The 19,503-nt window shown below is 35.9% G+C and overlaps 1 protein-coding gene across 3 annotated transcripts in view; it reads right to left on the bottom strand.

Annotated features, from left to right (window-relative positions):
* Positions 1-19,503, bottom strand: part of LOC122839624 (neuropilin-2-like) — a 116,585-nt gene that overhangs the window by 82,584 nt on the left and 14,498 nt on the right. For 2 of the 3 annotated variants that reach the window (XM_044131400.1, XM_044131401.1), the window contains exon 2: positions 16,072-16,252. In XM_044131400.1, coding sequence (XP_043987335.1) covers positions 16,072-16,252 — 181 coding nt within the window. Of the gene's footprint in view, positions 1-16,071; positions 16,253-16,382; positions 16,649-19,503 lie in introns of those variants that run through there. The other variant, XM_044131402.1, reaches the window with a different exon arrangement.

Raw genomic sequence — 19,503 nt, 5'->3', positions numbered from 1 at the left:
ATGAAAGACTGAAGTTTTTGATATAAAAGCACAGGACTCAACTCCAAACCACACTGAAGTGCAGGAATGTCTTTTTCCAACTGTCTTCTCCTGAATTATAATATTTCACATACTAACTGGGTCTCACTGACCTGTTTGCTCAAGATAAGCACACTTCCCAAAGTGATCCTTTTATAGACATTCACAGACACAGACAAAAAGACTTTCTTAAATCTTATGAAATAAGCAAAGGTGTATTCACCCAGCTTTTCCATTTCAATACTATTTTCTTCAATTACATTACTACATGGCAGAAACTTTTCTGTATTTGTTCACTTTTAAGATTGAACTTAAATAATTTCAGTAAACAATATATTTTACTAAGACAAGAACATAAGATAATCCCTGAAGTGTGACTGAAACGGAGGTATTTTATGCAGCTTTACCTTTATTGACGTTAATATGCACTAATCAGCCCAATTTTGCACAACTGCACTGTGGCACACTTGCTGTACATATATTTACATATACATATCTGCATTTTTTGAATCTCTGCAAGAACTGCTCTTAAGATGCATTTTATATTTTACAGCACTTTACAATTTTACAATTTATAGCATTTTATATTTTATCTACAACTACTACTCTGTGGTAGTTACTGTTACTGTGTCTTGTCTCTATGCTGCAACTGCGAAGTAATTACCCTGCTGGGATGAATAAAGTACTTCTATTCTATTCTATTATATATGCCTGGGAAAGAAAACACTAAAAGCAATACATGGTTATGTTGTTGTTTTTTCTGATCAAGCAGTATTTCTTTTATTAATGACAGGTAAATTCACATTTTCGCATGGATAAAGTGATTATTCCTGTCATATCACAAAAACAGTACATGAACTAAAAACCCACCAGATCACTGATTGCTTTCTAAAATGTAGCCAAGAATAGATGTTTTAGCTGTGCCTCTACCTGTGCGTGAGTTTCTGTTTGTTATCATCCTCCTGTTTGTGTCTGATCTGACAGGTGAGCAGCCTCCCAACATGATAAGGGTCACACACCTCTTTCCCTCCCACCATGTTTCAGGCAGAAACCCCCCCATCACCACCAGATTTATGGTGCAGACTGTCACTGTGCACGCATGTGTGTGTTTCTGCAGCCAACTGAGGGTGCGTGAGTGAGGGAGTGTGTCACAGCTCCTGTCATATATTTCCTAAAACAACGTCTCATTGTGGTGACAGCTACCTACACCTCTTTTGTGCAATGACAACTCCTTCTCTAATTATTCTTCAGTGTGGTTCTTGTTACTTTTATTCTAGTTTTTCTGTAAATTAATCTCGAGTTGTTTAACACATACAATTATCTCCGTCTAAAGGTGCAAAGGCAAAACTTATAGCCAACAACCTTTAAAGGTGATCTATTGTGCTTCCTTGAACAGCTTAGGATGGATCTATAAAACATGTTCATAACATTTTTGGACAAAATCATCCTCAGAAAATTTGATTGTAATCTGATCAGTTCTGCCTGTTTGCGACTCATTTCAGAATAAAATGTTTAGATCCTCTTGTCACTATAACTCCAAACAGTCTGCTGCTCAACTCAATGTTTACACTCATACATGAAAATGGCTGCAAACAGATGCACAATCATAGACTCCTACATCTTTGAAAAGCAGACGTGAAGCCTCCTGCACAATCAACAGGAATGCAGCAAGAGGTTTCTGGATGGTAAGTCAACCACAAAACACTTGTCTTTTCCAGCAGCCATTGTACATCGCATACAGAGGTAAAAACCAGCTTAACAAATATGCCGGAGCTCAATTTGAGGAGCTAGGTGACGAGCTGGACTTCAATGGGGTTGCTAGGTTAGTGGCAGTTTCTGCTGATTTGTGACATTACATCCCAAAGGCTTTTGAAATAGAACATTTTCTAGACACCAAAAATTAATAACTTTTTTTAAGCGGTTGGATTGTTTGTAGAAGCAGTAGAGATCCACATGAAAGTACAACAATGTGAATTTTGCCTAATGTGTCCCCTTTACAATTTATCTTTCACTCTCCACATTGAATCAGAGAGAGGGCACACAACTGTTTCCACACTGCCTTCTCCACATCTTGGAGAAGGACAAGTATCATGCTCACCTTTAGATTTATGCCTTTAAGAATAAATAAACCCAACAACTTCTAAGACCCCCATTCACACAGCGTGCTCATGCTGATGCAAACAAAGCTTGTGGTTTAACAAAAGGTTCTTCAGAGGAGTTTGAGGTTTCCAATCCATGCATGTGTGAGAGGTACACCGCTTCTAACAAACTGTTAAATCCCATCATCACTCCTGTTTTTGGCTCTTATTTCCCCAAATATACTCAACTGTAGCCAATTCCTGATGTACAGAGACTCACCAAAGTGCAACAAAGACCTTCAAATTTGATTCTCCCACCTTGTTTCCTCTAAAATGAATCTACTGAAAACAAGTAGCAAAGTTTTTAGTGATTCCTACACATCGGTCAGTGGCTGAAAGAAATGGGCAACTGCATGTTGTCTGGGAAACAGAAAGTCATGGACTATTGATTATATGTTCAAGGACACTCAAATCAACTTTAAAAAGTAGATAAATGAAGATACAAATGCTTCACTCACATTTGTTTTAAATAATGGTATATTAAATAATTACATTACACAACTTATGATTTTCTTGAAAGCAAAATTTCCAATGGCTGTTCTTCACTCAAATTATAGGTTGCTTTCTAAAATTTTCAGTGTAAAATTATGCTGCTGGCAAAATAAACCCTGTTATTTTAAGCTTTCAAACACATCTTTACTACATAATTACTCTGCGTCTAAATTCAAAAATGTCCTTCAGCTAAGGACATTGTTTGGCAGTAAGGGCTTAACCGTTTGAGATCAATTTCATAATTCATAATCAATTTCATAAATTCAGAAAAACATAAAAGGTTGAATAAATCAGCTGATACACATCCTAACAATACTGGTTATAACAAAAGCAGGTTAAATATGGAATTTCAGACTACCTAAAACAGAACATCTGGGGTAAATCATAGTGTATGTACTGCTTCTGCTTTAGTCATGTGAGTGTCAGAGTGCAAATTTAGCCATAAGGGATATTCTAAGACTGTTCTTAGAGAAGCAAAACTGCACTGTTGGCTCGCTGTCAGAAAAAGGAAAGAAATTATAGATCTGCTAGTTTCCGCCAAGCCCTCTGACCGCTAACAGATGCTTCTTGCAAAAGCGACGATGCCTGTAAGCCACAACAAACTGTAATTCTGCAGTTCTTCCTCTTTTTTTCTTCATTCACTTATGCATGCTTGTTATTTTACCATGGATGCAATCCAAGAAAAAAAAAAAATCAGGAGATTTGAAGGCTTTGTTCATACTACAGGCCCATTATTTCCAGATTGATTTTAAAAAGATGGGGAAAAAAAGTTTGTTTCTTTGTTAATGAGATCCAAACCTTGTTTTCAAACAGATTTCCACTTGGACAATGCTGCTAAAAGCAAAGTACAGAGAAGGACAGCTCATGGACTGATTCTGAAAACTCTCTGCTGGAACTTTTGAGGGAGGGGACTGCACAGGACAAGATGGAAAGAAAACATTTCCAGACGCTTCTGTGAGCAAAAACAACCCATGAGGAATTTAACGATGTGTTACAAATCACATCTGATTGTGTTCAAGCAATTTTCAGTAGCAGATTGTGAAGATTAGATCCAATACACAAATTGAGTCTACCAGAGTAGATTTTTATTTATGTAGCAAGAGTCCACAGTCTCTTATTTCTGAAAGTCAAAGCCCCAAATATGAAATTATGCTCTCACTTAGTAGCAGACATTGATCAGGTAGACCTTCAGGGCTCCAGGCAGCATCCATAAATCACCACAGAGGTATTATCATTATTGCCAACAATACCTGAAGGAGGTTATGTATGAATGCATAATTTAAAGTCACTACATTACCGGTTAATATATCATCAAATCTATTTTGCAACATGACATCACTTGTATCAACAAGTGCGAAGTGGTTGGGATTTTTTCGTTTGTTTTGAACAGACAGATGGATGAATATCAAAGATGGACTCTATTATCCATTAATTTAAATCGAATCATGTTCAAAACGTTTAGATTTGACCACATTTTTGGCAACACTGACCAAACATATTTTCTCACATAACATAGTAGTCAGTAGTTAAAGTAGCAGACATTGATCAGGTAGACCTGTAACTGCACTAATTTACAGCATCCATAAATCACCACACATCTTTGCAGTTTTAAGGCTTAAAGATTGAGAGTTTTTACCATCCAGTACTAAAATCTTCTTTATTTATATTCCAGAAATTTTGTTCCTTACTTTAAAATTCAGATTTCACACCAAGACATCACTTGTATCAACAAGTGCAAACATTTATGGGATTTTTTCGTTTGTTTTGAACAGACAGATGGATGAATATCAAAGCTTATTTCATGGATTTTCATAATGCTTTTTTTTTTTGGTGCATTGTGCTCTGCATTCTGATTCGGTAAAACTCACTCCCGCTTCTTGTATCAAAACATGCTACTTAATTGTGCTATCATTTGTCGTGCAGTTATATGTACGTACATAAAACAGCTTGGCAAATTTACATTAAGTTGGCCAAATTATCTTGTAATTTCGAAGAAGAGAACACTGCAGAGCGCAGTCAGGATGCAGCGGCCCAGTCTGAAGAGCAGTGAAACGGCCTACACGTGAGTCACTGTATTTGTATACAGTACATGTAATAGTTGCTAATTGTAAAAAAAAAAAGTTTTCTATTTCGCGGATTTCACTTATCGCGGGTCATTTTCGGAACGTAACCCCCGCGATAAACGAGGGATTACTGTATTAAATTTTTGTTGCAGTCTATTGTAATTCTTGATGTAGATTTATTTTTCCATGTTTTATGTCTCGTTTGTTTTTAGCTGTTTCATTGAATGTGTTGAACATATGACTAATGTTTTTTTAGTTGATCCATTATATTTTTTGTATGAATACACCTGTCTCTACAAATACCACACCAATTAGACTTTGACCCCAACTGTACAAAACAAACAGCTGACATTTCTCTGTGAGCACTTGTTGCAGTCACTGCATAGTTTACCAATAACACCGCTTTAACCTCAAAAGCAGGTAAACAGACCAATCACTGCTTTTCTCCTACAGAAGAAAGTGATACTGTAGTGATCTCCTTTTCTGTAGATCACTGTTCATTTTCTGTAGTGATCTCCTACTTTTTCCATCCTAAAACAGTGATAACACCGTCTTTGCCTCTTTGTTTGAACTTTTGTCTGGATGTTTGACTCTCCTGCTGGTAGAGTCACAGTGATGTTAATCCAAACATGCAGGCAGCTGCTAAATGCCCACAGCTGGTAATCGAACTGTCACTCCACATGCTGCTCCTCTCTCCTCCTCCCTCTGTTATGCATTCTCTTCCCTCCACCTTTCTCCTCTCTGCCCGGAGGCCAGTGTCACATCACATCACTCCATCTTCTCACTCTTCTCTTGGTCAAGTCTGCACGGCTTCCGCCTGCCAGCCAGATGTGTCTGCATGTGTGATAAAATAATTCTACATTTGCAGACAACAGTGTTCACATTTGATATGTGACTCATATTACACGAGACACACAGAAGAGAGAGTAAATCTGGCATAAAGTTAAATGACTGATTGAGGCAGAGCGAAAAACAACCTCCAAGGTTATGCTGAATTTTTTTTTTTTTTTTGCTGACTGCATGTGAACCTCTTTTTACAGTGACTTAAGGATGTTCATCACCATCAAACCTTTTTATGTTATTTTGTCCCATTCCAACCACAAACTTTACTAAGTTCTATTAGGATTTTATTTAAGAGACCAACACAAAGTAGTGGGGTGGAAAGATAATGACACATAGTTTTTTTGTTTTGTTTGTTTTTACAAATCTGAAAAGTGTGGTTAGCATATGTATTTACAGGAAACGTTTGCAGAATTTCTTTAGAGACTGAAAATGACTTAAGACCAGGTTGAAGGTTTACTTTCTAGTAAGACAAGAGCTCCAAAAATACAGCCAGAGATGCAAATAATTTATTTAGATTAAGTCACGTATAGAAAAAATCTTTGATAAAACTTAAGATGTTCACAAAGACTCTTCATCCAATATGACTGAGCTTCAGCTGCTTGGCAAAGGAAAATGTTGGAAAATTGGCAAAAAATAAAACTAAAATGTAAAAAAGGTCCCAAGCTTTCCTTTTATGAAAGGAAAGCATGTCTTTCTTTCACTTTGCAAATTTGGAACTATTCTGTGTTTATTGGAAAGCATGTTTGCAGTTGTAACCAATGTGGAAAGTAGTTGTCATACCACTACTTAATATTGTTTTTACTCCCCATACTTCACAAAAGGGTGCATATGTTGCTTGTAGAAAGCATGATTTGGCTTTGGTACCAAAAATATCATTGGACTTGATTGCATGTGATTATTTTATGGTTAGCCATCATGACATTACGTATCATTTCCTGTTTTTGAAGAGGAAGATAGAGGTAAAAAAGGCCAGATGTAATATAAAGAAATGCAAATAGAAATACTAGAAAGAAAAAAGAGAGATGTGACTTAGAAAAGGTATTTAGTAGTCCTTAATTTCTGAAACTGCTGACTTTGATTCATCAAAGACCAGCTGATAGTAGAGACCGACAGATTGGAGAGGGATGGAAAGAAGGAGATAAATTAGACTATATCACACATAGTAAATTGAACAAAAATATGTCAAAAACAGGAGAGCAAAGGTGATAGAGAAGGAAGGAAGTTGGCAGGGGAGAAAGATCGAAGGAGGTGAGATGGGAAAAGTTGCAAGAGCAGATGAAAGATGATAGATGGAATCCATTGGGCAACGGCGACGAGGGTGGGAGCAGGGACATGAATCTAGGGGCGAGAACAGGAGAAAGAGCCAGCAGGAAAGAGGAGAGGAGACAGAGCGACAGGAGGTATCTGTCAGGATAATTTGTGCTTGCCCTCAGCGGACCCTGACTCTGCACTTTTCTCCGAGGAGCTGTGTGTGCATCTGTGTTTGTGTGTGAGCAATTTCCAAATACTCCAAATTGAGATCTTGTTTTCAGAGACGGAGCAGTGCAGCGAGGTACAGGGGAACATGTGAGCTAAACAACTGAACCAATGAGTCAAAGCTGTAAATTCTCATTCTGTACACTGAAAGGAAGATTGCGTATGTCTACCTCAGAAGTCCCAAAAGTTCTGCCATCATTTATAGAAATGTTTCACCTCAGCAAGAAACTATACTTCAAAACAAATGGAAAGCACTAAAACTGAAAGAACACATCTCTGACATTTTTACTTGGAAAAATACTAAAAGGTGCATTGCCCAAAAGTGATGATCAACAACAGTCGTTTGCTTACATGGAGACGGATACTGGACTTTTGGTAAGCAGGAATTAACCTAGCTTAAGACGGTTTATGAGCCAAATAACTGTAAAATGTGAAGTCATCACTCACTAATTCAGCGATGTTAAATTAACTGTGGAAAATGTCTTTTTTGAAAACCTTAAACATCATACTGCTCCTTTAGCTTAAAGTCCCAACAACTAAATGCTGGATAAAGGGCATAACATACAGAGTATCACAACAATGGCCCTCCTCTTCATCTTTGCTGCACACTGCCGGGTAGATGGCTGATTGATTGTTATAACACTTGTTTTCTAGGTTACAAGAAAAAAATATTTTGCTCTTTGAAATATTACCTATCACATTTAAACAAACAGTCATGGTTTGAAAAAGAAAAGGAGTGGTCCTGTTGCTCCTATTACAAAAATAAGGTTTGAAAACTGCAGTCACTTACAACAGACTGGATGCATGAGCAGGTTGCCCTACTAACTATTATCCCCTTGTTATGTATTTGAAATGAAATGAAATGAAATTTATTCGAACATGATACAAATATAAAAATAAAATAGTGCACAGTAACAAGAAGTGCATAAGAAAGAAGAGAAAATACAGATTTTTTGTTTCAGTTAACATATCATGCTCAAAATGGGGTAGGAAGAAGTGAGAACTTATAAACTCCTACCCCTAAACACTTGAGACTTTAGAGTCCTACTGTCATTAAAAAAAATCAAAATCAAAGTGGCAGTCAGAAGTAACAGTTACTAATATTTACCTATACATTTTCCCATTTTATGCTGGTTTATCTTTCTAAACCCTGACACCAAGTTGTTATCTTCAATACACACCTTATTGCTTTCTGTCCCCATGTGTGTATCTATTGAAAATTACCTCTTTGTACTTTCTTTTGAATTGAGTTAAACTATTGCTTTGTTTTAAATCTTCATGTAACTTATTCCATAACTTTACACCTTTAATTGAAATACAGAAGCTTTTTCTTGTTGTTCTAAAATTGCGGATCTTGAAGTTTGAGTGACCCCTTAAGTTATACCCCTTCTCTTTCAGAAAACGTGCTCTGTATGTGCTCAGGTAACAACTTTTAGATACCTTGAACATAAATTGAGCCATTTTAAATTCTACAAGCTCGTCAAATTTGAGAATTCTGGATATTATGAAGAGCGGGTTTGTATGCTCATAATAACCAACATTATGGATGATTCTAATGGCTCGTTTCTGTAGGACGGTTACCGGATGTAAAGAGCTCTTGTAATTAACTCCCCACACTTCACAGCAATATGATAGATATGGTAAAATCAGAGAGTTATATAGAATATGAAGTGATTTAGCATTCAATACATGTCTAGCTCTAGCCAATATGGATATACTTCTACTGAGTTTACTCTGTAAATGTTGAATATGAGGTTTCCAACTGATTTTGTCATCTATTATTAAACCGAGGAACTTATTAGCAAAAACCCTTTCTAGAGTTACGTCCTCTATTTGAACTTGGATTTCAGTATTTTTATAACAGTTCCCAAAGACCATGAATTTCGTCTTGTCCAAATTTAGGATAATTTGTTATGGTCAAACCATATCTTTAACTTACTAATCTCTGAAGTGACTGTTGAGAGAAGATGCTCTAAATTGTCTCCTGAGGCTAGAATATTTGTGTCATCAGCGAATAAGATAAATTTTAATACATTGGACACTTTACTGATATCATTTATATAAAGATTAAATAAAACTGGTCCCAATACTGATCCTTGTGGTACTCCACAGACAGTCTCCTGCCAATCAGATTCCACATCTCCCAATTTCACAAATTGTTTCCGGCTCTTTAAATAACTCCTCATCCAGTCAGAAACTACTCCCCTAATTCCATAGCGTTCTAATTTTTTAAGTAGGATTTCATGATTTATTGTATCAAAAGCTTTCTTTAAATCTATAAATATCCCTACTGCCAGTTTCTTACTATCTGTTGCGTTGGTTATTTCTTCTATTAAGTCAGTTCTGACCAGCGATTTTGACCGGTTTGCTCTGAATCCATATTGACTGCTGATAAGTAGCGAATGTTTTTCTATGAATTGTTCCAGTCTTTTCTTAAAGAGTTTTTCCAGGATTTTAGAAAATTGTGGGAGAAGAGAAACAGGCCTGTAGTTAGTGAAGAGGTGTTTGTTGCCAGTTTTATACATTGGTTTGACCTTCGCTATTTTCATTTTGTTGGGAAATGATCCTGTTTGAAATGATAAATTGCAAATATAAGTTAGTGGTTTAGAGATTCCTTTAATTACTATTTTAATAGTTTTCATGTCCAGATCATCACAGTCAGTGGAAGTCTTATTTTTACAGTTATTCACAATGTTTATGATTTCTTCTTCTAGTACAGGCTTGAGATATAAGGAGCTGGGATTATTCTCAATTAGATATTGCTGAGTTGCAGTTTTTGTAGTCGGTATTTTTTCTGCTAATTGAGGTCCTATATTAACAAAAAATCTATTGAATTTATTGACGACACTTTTCAAATCAGTAATATTCTGTTCATTATCTATAAAATAGTCTGGATATTTGTTATTGTTAGCTTTTCTAATAACTCTATTTAAAATATTCCATGTTTCCTTAATGTTGTTTTTATTCCTATCCAGTAATTTATGATAATAGTCCTTTTTACATGTTTTTATAATATTAGTTAACTTATTTTTATATTTCTTATATTTGTTTTCTGATTCAGACGTTCTATGTTTTAGAAATTCTCTATAAAGTTTGTTTTTCTTTTTACATGCCTTTTGTATTCCTTTTGTGATCCACTGTTCATTTTTTTGATTGCTTTTCCTGTTATATTGTTTGATTGGGCAGTGCTTGTTATATAATATTTTAAATATTTTTAGAAATTCTTCATATGCTAAATTCACATCATTCATTTTATATATTAATCTCCAATCATAGGCCAACAACTCAGCTTCTAGAGCTTTTAGTGTCTCTTCAGACGTAACCCGTCTGTAATGCGTCTCTATTTTTTGATCGTCTGTTTTGCACTTACAGTCGTAGACTATGAACACTGGTAAGTGATCGGTTATGTCATTCATTAATATTCCACTAGTTAAATTATTTTCCAGCACATTTGTAAAAATATTATCAATTAAGGTAGCGCAGTGCGATGTAATGCGACTGGGCCTGGTGATTTTAGGATACAGGCTTAAACTGAACATGGTGTTAATAAATTCTTCAGTCATTCTATGTTTATTTGGATTGAGAAGGTCAATATTGAAATCCCCACAGAAAAATATTATTTTTTGATTAATTGTTATAAATTTTTCTTCTATCCAGTTGTTGAATACTTCAATGTTTGATCCAGGGGCTCTATAAATGCAACTCACTAAGACATTTTTCCTTTTTTCCACGAGTATTTCTATAGTCACACATTCAAACATGTTGTCCATCACAGTTGACATTTGCATAAAATGTGAACAAAATAAGAAAATGTGATAATAATCTGCATAACAACCACTATTACTTAAACAGTACAACCAGATACAGACTAATAGATTAGGTGTTTTTGTTATATAATATTGTGAATGAAATTGTAATCTATGGGTCGATTCATGCTAACAATAAGTAAATGCTACAAATAACATTAGCATATCTGGAATAAATTACTGATATGTTAAGATAATTAATGTAACAGTATGAATAATTTTTCCAACACTTTTACTTTCATAGAGTGCTTTAATGTGACATTTTAATTTTTTTGTGTAAATACCATAATACTCAATATTTACACAAGGTTATACCATAGAAAGCTCATACTACAGTAGTGTGCGTGGCTAAGATTTAAGCATTCACCTGTCTTGAAAGGTAAGTGGAAACAGTGTACAGAAACTGCAGGAATTCATACTTTTGTCACAGCACATACCAGCATACACCAGAAGTTATAATTACTAAGTAGTGTTCTTCTGGCAGGTGCACCACCTATTGGTTTTTGAAACTTGGCAGATGCTGTGCAGATGGAGCATATTTAAAATGAACAAGCTCAATCAAAGCAATTTGTGAGCAGGTCTCTCAGTATAAGGATCACTTTAATCGAACGGTGCAGGAGCCTGTGGGATTTACTGAGGAACTAAAACTCAGACAAGAAAGCTGGCAACAATGAAGAAAGTATGACTCATTACAAGCAGGCTTGCTTTGACTGATTCTATGCTTTAGTATTTATTCTTCTCTTAATAATCATTTTTTAAAGATGTCCTGATCAGGAGTCATTTAGTATCTGGCATTTAGAGACAATTTTTTAAAGTCTTTCATTAAAATGAGTGTCAAATGCAAAATATGCTTGAAAATTCAGAAGTAATTAAGTTAAGTGAAATAACATCTCAACAGTAATACACTTATGCTTGAATGACATTATGAAATTTGCTCTCTATCACTGGATTTATGCATTTTTTCTGTTAGCAAAATGTAATTTACCAATCCAAAATTTGTGTTCTACAGCCTCAATTTATTGTATTGACTAATATTTGATATGGCTTTATTTTAAAGTTACTCTCCTGCTTTATAAATGTAAAAAAATTCAGCCGTGATCTTTTATCTAGCTGGAGATGTCTGGATCCAGTGTGGAGTTGGAGGATGCTACAAATAAACAAGAAGATGCAGGTCCCAATACAGTCTCTCTTTTGATCCATTATAAGTAGTCATTGGTGGGAAAGTTAGTAGTTAGTTATAAAGTTAGTAGTGCTAACCCTGAAGCACTAGTCATAAACTTTAGTTCTGCTGACACTAAAGAATTCCATGGTATTTAGAAGAAAGCTAGTGCTAAGGCCTTAACTTTCATTTATATCTGTTTGTGAACAACTACAATACCCAAGCATTAATTCACATTGATCTAAAATCACAGGAGCATATGATCAGCAGTGCTTTCCATTCCTTTTCAACTATGAATTTAATAAAAGCCTGGAAAGGCAAATAACTGTTTGCTTGTTTATCACATGTTTTGAAAGGAATGTAGTGGAAACTTTTTGAGTGTTTCCATTACATCGTTCAGTTTCTGTGAGTTTATCTAAAGGGGCAAGCACGTTTTTCGCCTAAAAATATACACATTTTTTAAAACGAGGCTCCATTTATTAATTTATTTATTTTGCAGAAACTGCATAGTAAATTACCACTCTAAAGAAAACTCAAAACCATAGTAGATTATAATATTCATCACAGTACGTAGTATCAGTTGTTAATGCATGACTGCATGTTTGTTGGTGGATGGTAGTAGATCTTGAGGTTGTTTTTTTATGACAGAAAGAGACAGGATGAATCATATGGCCGTTCATAAAGCAGCCTTTGTTTGCAGACAGTCTGTTTTTTTGTCCCTAGAGGAGTTTGTTTTTTACTCTCTGAAGAGATTAACAATAGTTTATCTGTTTTTACCAAAGCTGAGAAAAGGAACATTTTTATAGCCATATCAAATGTAAGAGACAGCCAGAGACATAAAAAGAGATCAACACACTGATCTGTGTGTGTGTGTGCATGTGTTACATGTGTTGTGGTTGTTGCTCACAATCAGTGGATGACCATGTATGTACATCCTACATAGAAGCAAACACCAACAGCTCCTACTTCTTTGTGCCCTCTGAACCCAATGGCTCAGTTTCAGGCACACACACACTCATGAAGACACACTCGGGGCCAGGAGCTTGTAAACCTAAATAGCTTCTCACCAAAGGGCACCAGCAACACTGCAAATATCTCACTCTGCAGGCTAGATCAGGTCTTAAAAAAAAACAAACTAAAAAATCAGAGCATGTAATTTCTTATTCCTGCAACACTTCATTCTTGTGGGAAACGGCTGAACCTTAAATGGATCTGAGAAGAGAGAGGCACAAGATAAGTCAAGAGGGTGAGAGAGGAGGTGGTGAGGGGAGATATGGAGAAACATCCAGACAGGAAAATGGAGAAATCCCCTGTATAACTGGACAGTGAGTATAGCTGAAGAAATACCAAGAGCCCGGGGACAAAGGGAGAAGTATGTTTTTCATTTTCACAGCTCTGTGGGAAAGCAAACCAGAACAAAGCACAGTGGGCATTTTTTTACTTCCCTGGCTGTTAACAAACAGACAGCCAGTAAAATATTGATGCTTCAATCCCAGGAAAGAAATGTCTGAATGATTTTGGTACATCTGAGTGGGGAGAATTCACCTATGTATAATTAATATGGCTGAAATGTTAATAAGTGGATGAAAAAGCACTGAAATGCAGACTGAGGTTGGAAAAGTAAGTGTGTGTACTACTGTATGTGTATTTTTCTCTGTTGCTATCTGTGCCAGAAAGTTTAAATCTCCAGATTTTTTACACACACTACCTCCCAAAGGTCTCTCTCTACTGTGTATGTGGAGCATTCACCCATTTTGTGGCAGCCACAGAGATAGGAACTTGCAGACAGTAGATCTTGTGGCACTTAAGACTTCACGAGCCAGTTTCAATGTTTTAGGTCCACAGACATCTTGTAAATGTCACCAGCTGTGCTCAGTTTGTCCTCTCTAGGTCCATTATATAGTGAGTCAGCAATTTTGTATTGTTTAAAATGTCTGCAGTAACTTCTACTTTCAGTATTGACTTGGAGGTTTGCCACCTGATGTAGTAGAGAAGTTTGAAAAGGTTGTACAAAATATTAGTCAAAATAAATCACACTGAACTAAGAGCAGTGAACGCTAACTTACTCAGCTAATTATTGTAAGTTTCAGACTCCCTGAAAATTCCCAACCACAAATATGTTTTATATGTCACAAAAACCATATTAATCCTCCACTGATCGTAGTTTGTTTATCTTATAATATGGGAAAATGTCTTCTAACAAGTTAAATAATCTGCCAATGTTACTTTTTCATGAATATTAAGAAATTATTGACAAAACAATCTCCTATATTTTGCTCAAAAGTTACTTGTAAGTAAGTTTTGTCTTATTTGCACTAGAAATTAGAGAATAATTACTCAGCAAGCTTTTTTGCTTTTGCAGTGAGATATTTGCCAAATGAACAACAGCAACAATGTACAGTTACGTGAAAATGTTAGGACACTGCATGGAAGTGTGCATGTGATTTTAAGAGATTTAAACGTGGAAATTTAAAATGTAAAATAAATTAGAACAAAACTAACAGTCAAATAATAAAAACTGAATATATTTTAAAATAAAATCCTTTGTAAAATATAATAAATTTTTTTGTTGAGGAATATATTAAGACAACCCCATTTATATCCCATCTAAGATGACTAAAATCAAACAATGGCCTATCACATCAGGTACACATGATTAGATAATTTCTTTGTATTTTGCAGGAGGCTTTCCATTATAAAATCTCAGACATTTAAAATTGTGTGCTTCTAACTCTTGAATACCAGATCAAAAATTTGTGTAGATTAGAAATCTCTGATTGTAGCAAGTAATGAGTCTGACTAATCCATTTCTACTTATCTTAAAATAACTTTAAATCATCTGTCGCACTGATGGAAAAAAAGGCTTGCAATAATCAAATGCCAACATGACCTTGCAGCACAAGCAGCTTTGTCCTGAGAGCAAACCACAAGATGCTAAAAGAAATCTCACAAAACCACAAAATGTCACAGAACCTACAGCCAATTTTTGCTACTGTTAATATAAAAGTGCATGGCTGTGCAGACAGAAAGAGACATGGAAAAAAACATCGGCCAGAAAACAGAGAGAATGTAGACAAGGATGAGAATTACTGGAATAAAGCTTTTGAACAGACATTCAATTTATCAAAGGCTGCTTGAAAAAGATTTTCTGTAATAACATTAAAGCTGAAGCAACACTGGCCTCTGCAACATGAAATTTACCAAGACATATGAGTAAGCTTCACAAGAATTGGCTAAGTTTTAAAAAAATGGGTACGGATATCGCTGTTTAAATGCAATTAAATAACTTCCTTTTCTAGACAACATTGACTTGCTAACATTAACGTCCTTGCCTTTTAGACTATTTTATAATGTGCAAAAAAAGAAGTCTAAGTTAAAAGATTTTCTTTTTCATTGATAAATAGTGCAACACATGATTAAAAAAAAGAAAGCGTAACAAAAGTGAAATCAACTGGATACTCCAAATTCAGTTATTGTTCTTTTATTTGGTGAACATGATACAGTGAGTGAGAAAATTAGTTATTTATTGGAGAAATAGACTTTTGAGTTAACATGATTTCTGATTGCCTCCTAAAACTCTAATCCAAAAATGCAATTTTCCACAACTTATCCTTCAGCCTGCCTTTATTACCGGTTGCTTGATTTTGATTTAATGGCGTCTTCCTGTCGGCCTCGTTGTGCAACCAAAGCCAAACAGCCGAAAACGTGACGAACACCAAATCCTCTAATCTGTTTTAATGCAGCCAAAGTGTGAAAAAGCCTGCTGGAACAGTAAATGTGTCGTAATTAGACTTTGATAATTAGAGACAGGGGACCTAGGGAGGTCCCAAAGTGATTATTATGGCAAAGTGAAAGCCAGAGAAACAGAAGGAGAGTGGGCTGAAGTTCACCAGCAACTCTCACTGAGAAACAGGCGAGACCCAAAGCTGCAGGCAGAAAGAAGAAACCCAGACTCACTGTAGCTTCTCATATAACTTTAAATGTCCCCACTAATTGAACCAATTCATTCTCAATATTTCTCTCTATAGCCCTCCTGTCTGCCAGTCATCAGGATCATCTGTGTGTTTTTCGCTCACCTGCAGTCCAGTTTCTCAATTTCAAAGTGTGGGTTGAAGTTGAGGACGATGCGCTGCGATGGCTCCGGGGCTGTGATAACCCATTGACAGTTCTGGTGGGGTGGATACTCCTGCGGGTAGCCAGGGGTGGTGATGTAGCCGGCATACGTGGCATCTAAGTTGCCACCGCATGGCTCAGAGGCTGGGTGAATGGAAACAGACGAGGCATGAGTGACATCAGAAAGAATATGAGATTTATCTTTCAATTCATTTAGATTTATAAGAAGATCTTATTTTAAACATTGGTGACCAAAATTACTATATTACCATACCTACTATAGAGCGCATCTTACTATATGGCATCTACAAATGTATTTTTTTGAAACTGGAAACGTAGATATATAAGACACACTGGGCTTTAAGCCGCTGGTATCTCTGCCGCTCAATCTGCTGGATTTATTAAGGACTCAGCTCTGCGTCTCCAACACCGAACCAGGGTTTCTTCCATGCTGAGCTTACGTGCAGCGGCTTTATTTCCCTCCTATACTGCCAGATCGATAGCCTTCAACTTAAAAACTGCATCATATAAACTTCTTCGTGTGGTTTCCATGATGAAGGGTTATGAGTTTGAAAACATTTCTCCCGTTGTGCCTGCTGCTAGCATGTGCTTGTTCTAAAAGAAAATCAGCACTTTCTTCTTTGATTTCCAATTTTGACTACCAATAATTCACTTCCTGCTAAAGGGCCCCCTGGTGGTTGAAGAAAAATCCACAGAAAAGCAGCATTGTTCAAAGCGGAAAAAAGTAGCGGTTTATAGTCGGAAATATACAGTAATTGACAAGCGGCCATTTTCAAGAAATAAATCATCTTTCCACAACATAAAAGGCTAAACCTTTTATAATATGCTGAATTTAAAACAAGAAACAAAATATATTTTAACAGTTTCTTCAATGAGCACTGTTTAGGTGAAATTAAAGGAGTTTGCCGAGTATTCATGTTTAAAAACAGAAACGCATGAAGTGCATTCTGCATCCCACAATGGACTTTATTTTAGTTTCTCATTCTGGTATGGCTCTGCCATATTTATTTCTGTCTCTGGCTCATTTAAGGATGACTGATGGTGTCATCTGTTGGTTGGTGGTCAAACTACAAGACTGATGTTAGTTAATCGATTGGAATTATTTTAATCTAATGAAGCATTAAATGACAATTATTCATATGTCTATTAACTGTTTGTATCTCTAATTAAAGATTTTAACCTTTCCTAAAATGTGCTAATATGAAAATAGTTTTAAATAATTTATTATCTCAATGTTTTTTTTACAGATGTACTTCAGATACTAGAAGAAATCATGAAGAAATTGAAAGTAAAGGAAAAAAAAAATCAGAAGAAGCTCTCAATAACACTTTGAAGTTGACATCAGCAGATAAGAGTGCCATCAAGGTCAGTGTTATGTATTTGTTGTGAATCAACACAATTATCATCAAAAATACATTTTTTTCATTTTGATTTTATCTGTAATTGGGGTAAAACAAACAAACAAACAAAAAGAAAACAGGCGAGCAATCAAAATAAGAGATCAGTTCATAAAGACAGGATATGAGAAACTGAGAATCTCAACAACCTGATGAACAGAGGCATTGTTGTGGTTCATGATGACACACAGACCTGCCATCATACACACTCAGCCCTCCAGAAGCCACAGTTACTGTCACAGAGCGGATCCACTTGTCAGCAGTCATATGTCTGTCTCATGTCATAAACAATGCCACTTATTCACTGCTGCAGATTCAATCTGACACAGATGGGCAACACATTCATATCTCTTTCACCCAGCAGCATAGCACACACAACTCTACTGTATGAAATGTATGGGCTCTTTTGTACTAAAACGGCTGCTCTTTTTGATTGACTGCACAAACTCTCAGCTCTGGACATCTAACTGTTCAGGAATTGTAAATTAAAATATAATTATAGGTTTTTATTTTTACAATCTTTACCTTTTACTAATTTCTTGTTCCATCCTTCTTACAATTTCTTACAAGAAAGTCAAATTTTTTATATGTCATGTTACAACAACAAACTTCATTTTATTAAGATTTTATGTAATAGACAAAAAAAAGTAAATACTTCTGAAGTGAAAACGGTGCATTCTTTTTACAAATTAAAATTTGGACAGTGTGGTATTTGACCTCACATCCCCCAACACAATGATTGGAGAGTCAACTTTTGAAATACATTAGGAAATATTAATCTAAACCTCTAATTTTAAATTGAAATAGCACAAATAAAGTAACAGAAAACTGTAGTAACAGACTCTCTTCTCACAAAGCAGTGTAGATAATCACAATGTCATTTCAGGATTTAAAGTGTGACCAGTGCTTGCTCAAGGAAGTAAAAGGAAAATATCTTTTGATTACAGTTTTGAAAAAGCAACCACAATAGATGGCCTTATGTCAGCAGTAACAAATAATAATAAGAAAAAAAATCACTGTATCTGCAAAAAAGCAGATGGATTTTCTGTAAATATTTGGGGAAAACGATGGCCACGACGGACTAGGTTATTTAAATGAAAACTGCATCTGCCAGTGCTGGCTGATTGATGGGAAAATACTTGGCTGGTATGCAACACCCTAAAATAATTTCCTGTTTTCCAGAGAACGGGAGAACAAACTCACAATTGGACTCCTGACAGAGTTCATTATTTACTGAGCCACGGCTAAATACGCATCACGAGACATGCCTCCAGGAGAAATGTTGAAGAGAGCAGAGTCTGTCTGAGGAGGCTGTGTTAGCCACCATCAGACCTTCTGTGCTATGACGTTTTATTTATTACCACTGTGCTCCGAGGGCTAGCATAGCCAGGCCAAACTGCTCAGCAGAATACAACATGGTTTAAAGCTATTAATAGACTGGCTACTGTAAACCATCTCTGAGCAGAGTAAGACATGCACACATAAGGCGCAGCATAAACACATAACCAGATATCACCATTACATGCAATTATTACAGTTTAAAATGAATAAGAAATAGTGATTAGATTCATTTTGATTAATGTGTAGCAATAAAAAACAGGCCAACTCAAGATCTGATACATATAAGCCGTTTAAGTCTCAAGCAAGATAAGTTTAGAGAGAAGATCAGATTTCAGCAGTCAGCAAACAACGTGACTGACATTTTGGCTTTTGTACCTGGTGTCTGCCTCACTCTGTCTGCTAACAATTAATGATCAGCAGTCTGATCTCTCTAATTCCCTCTCCCTCACTCTAAGAACCAACTAATCCCGTCCATCTCCTATCTTTTTTCAATCTCCCTGGTGACACACAGAAATACAGGAGTAGAGTTACAAGAGCCGTGTAACCCAGCCATGCACATTTTGTATCAGCACCACCTGGATTAGTGTTTAACCACTCCAGAATCTGAAGGCAGCACCAACCAAATACCAGTTACAG

Source organism: Gambusia affinis, linkage group LG11 (genome assembly GCF_019740435.1).
Source record: "Gambusia affinis linkage group LG11, SWU_Gaff_1.0, whole genome shotgun sequence".
Classification (NCBI taxonomy): Eukaryota; Metazoa; Chordata; class Actinopteri; order Cyprinodontiformes; family Poeciliidae; genus Gambusia; species Gambusia affinis.
Note: the sequence above shows the minus strand (reverse complement) of the source record. Positions and strands in the feature narration are given on the sequence as shown.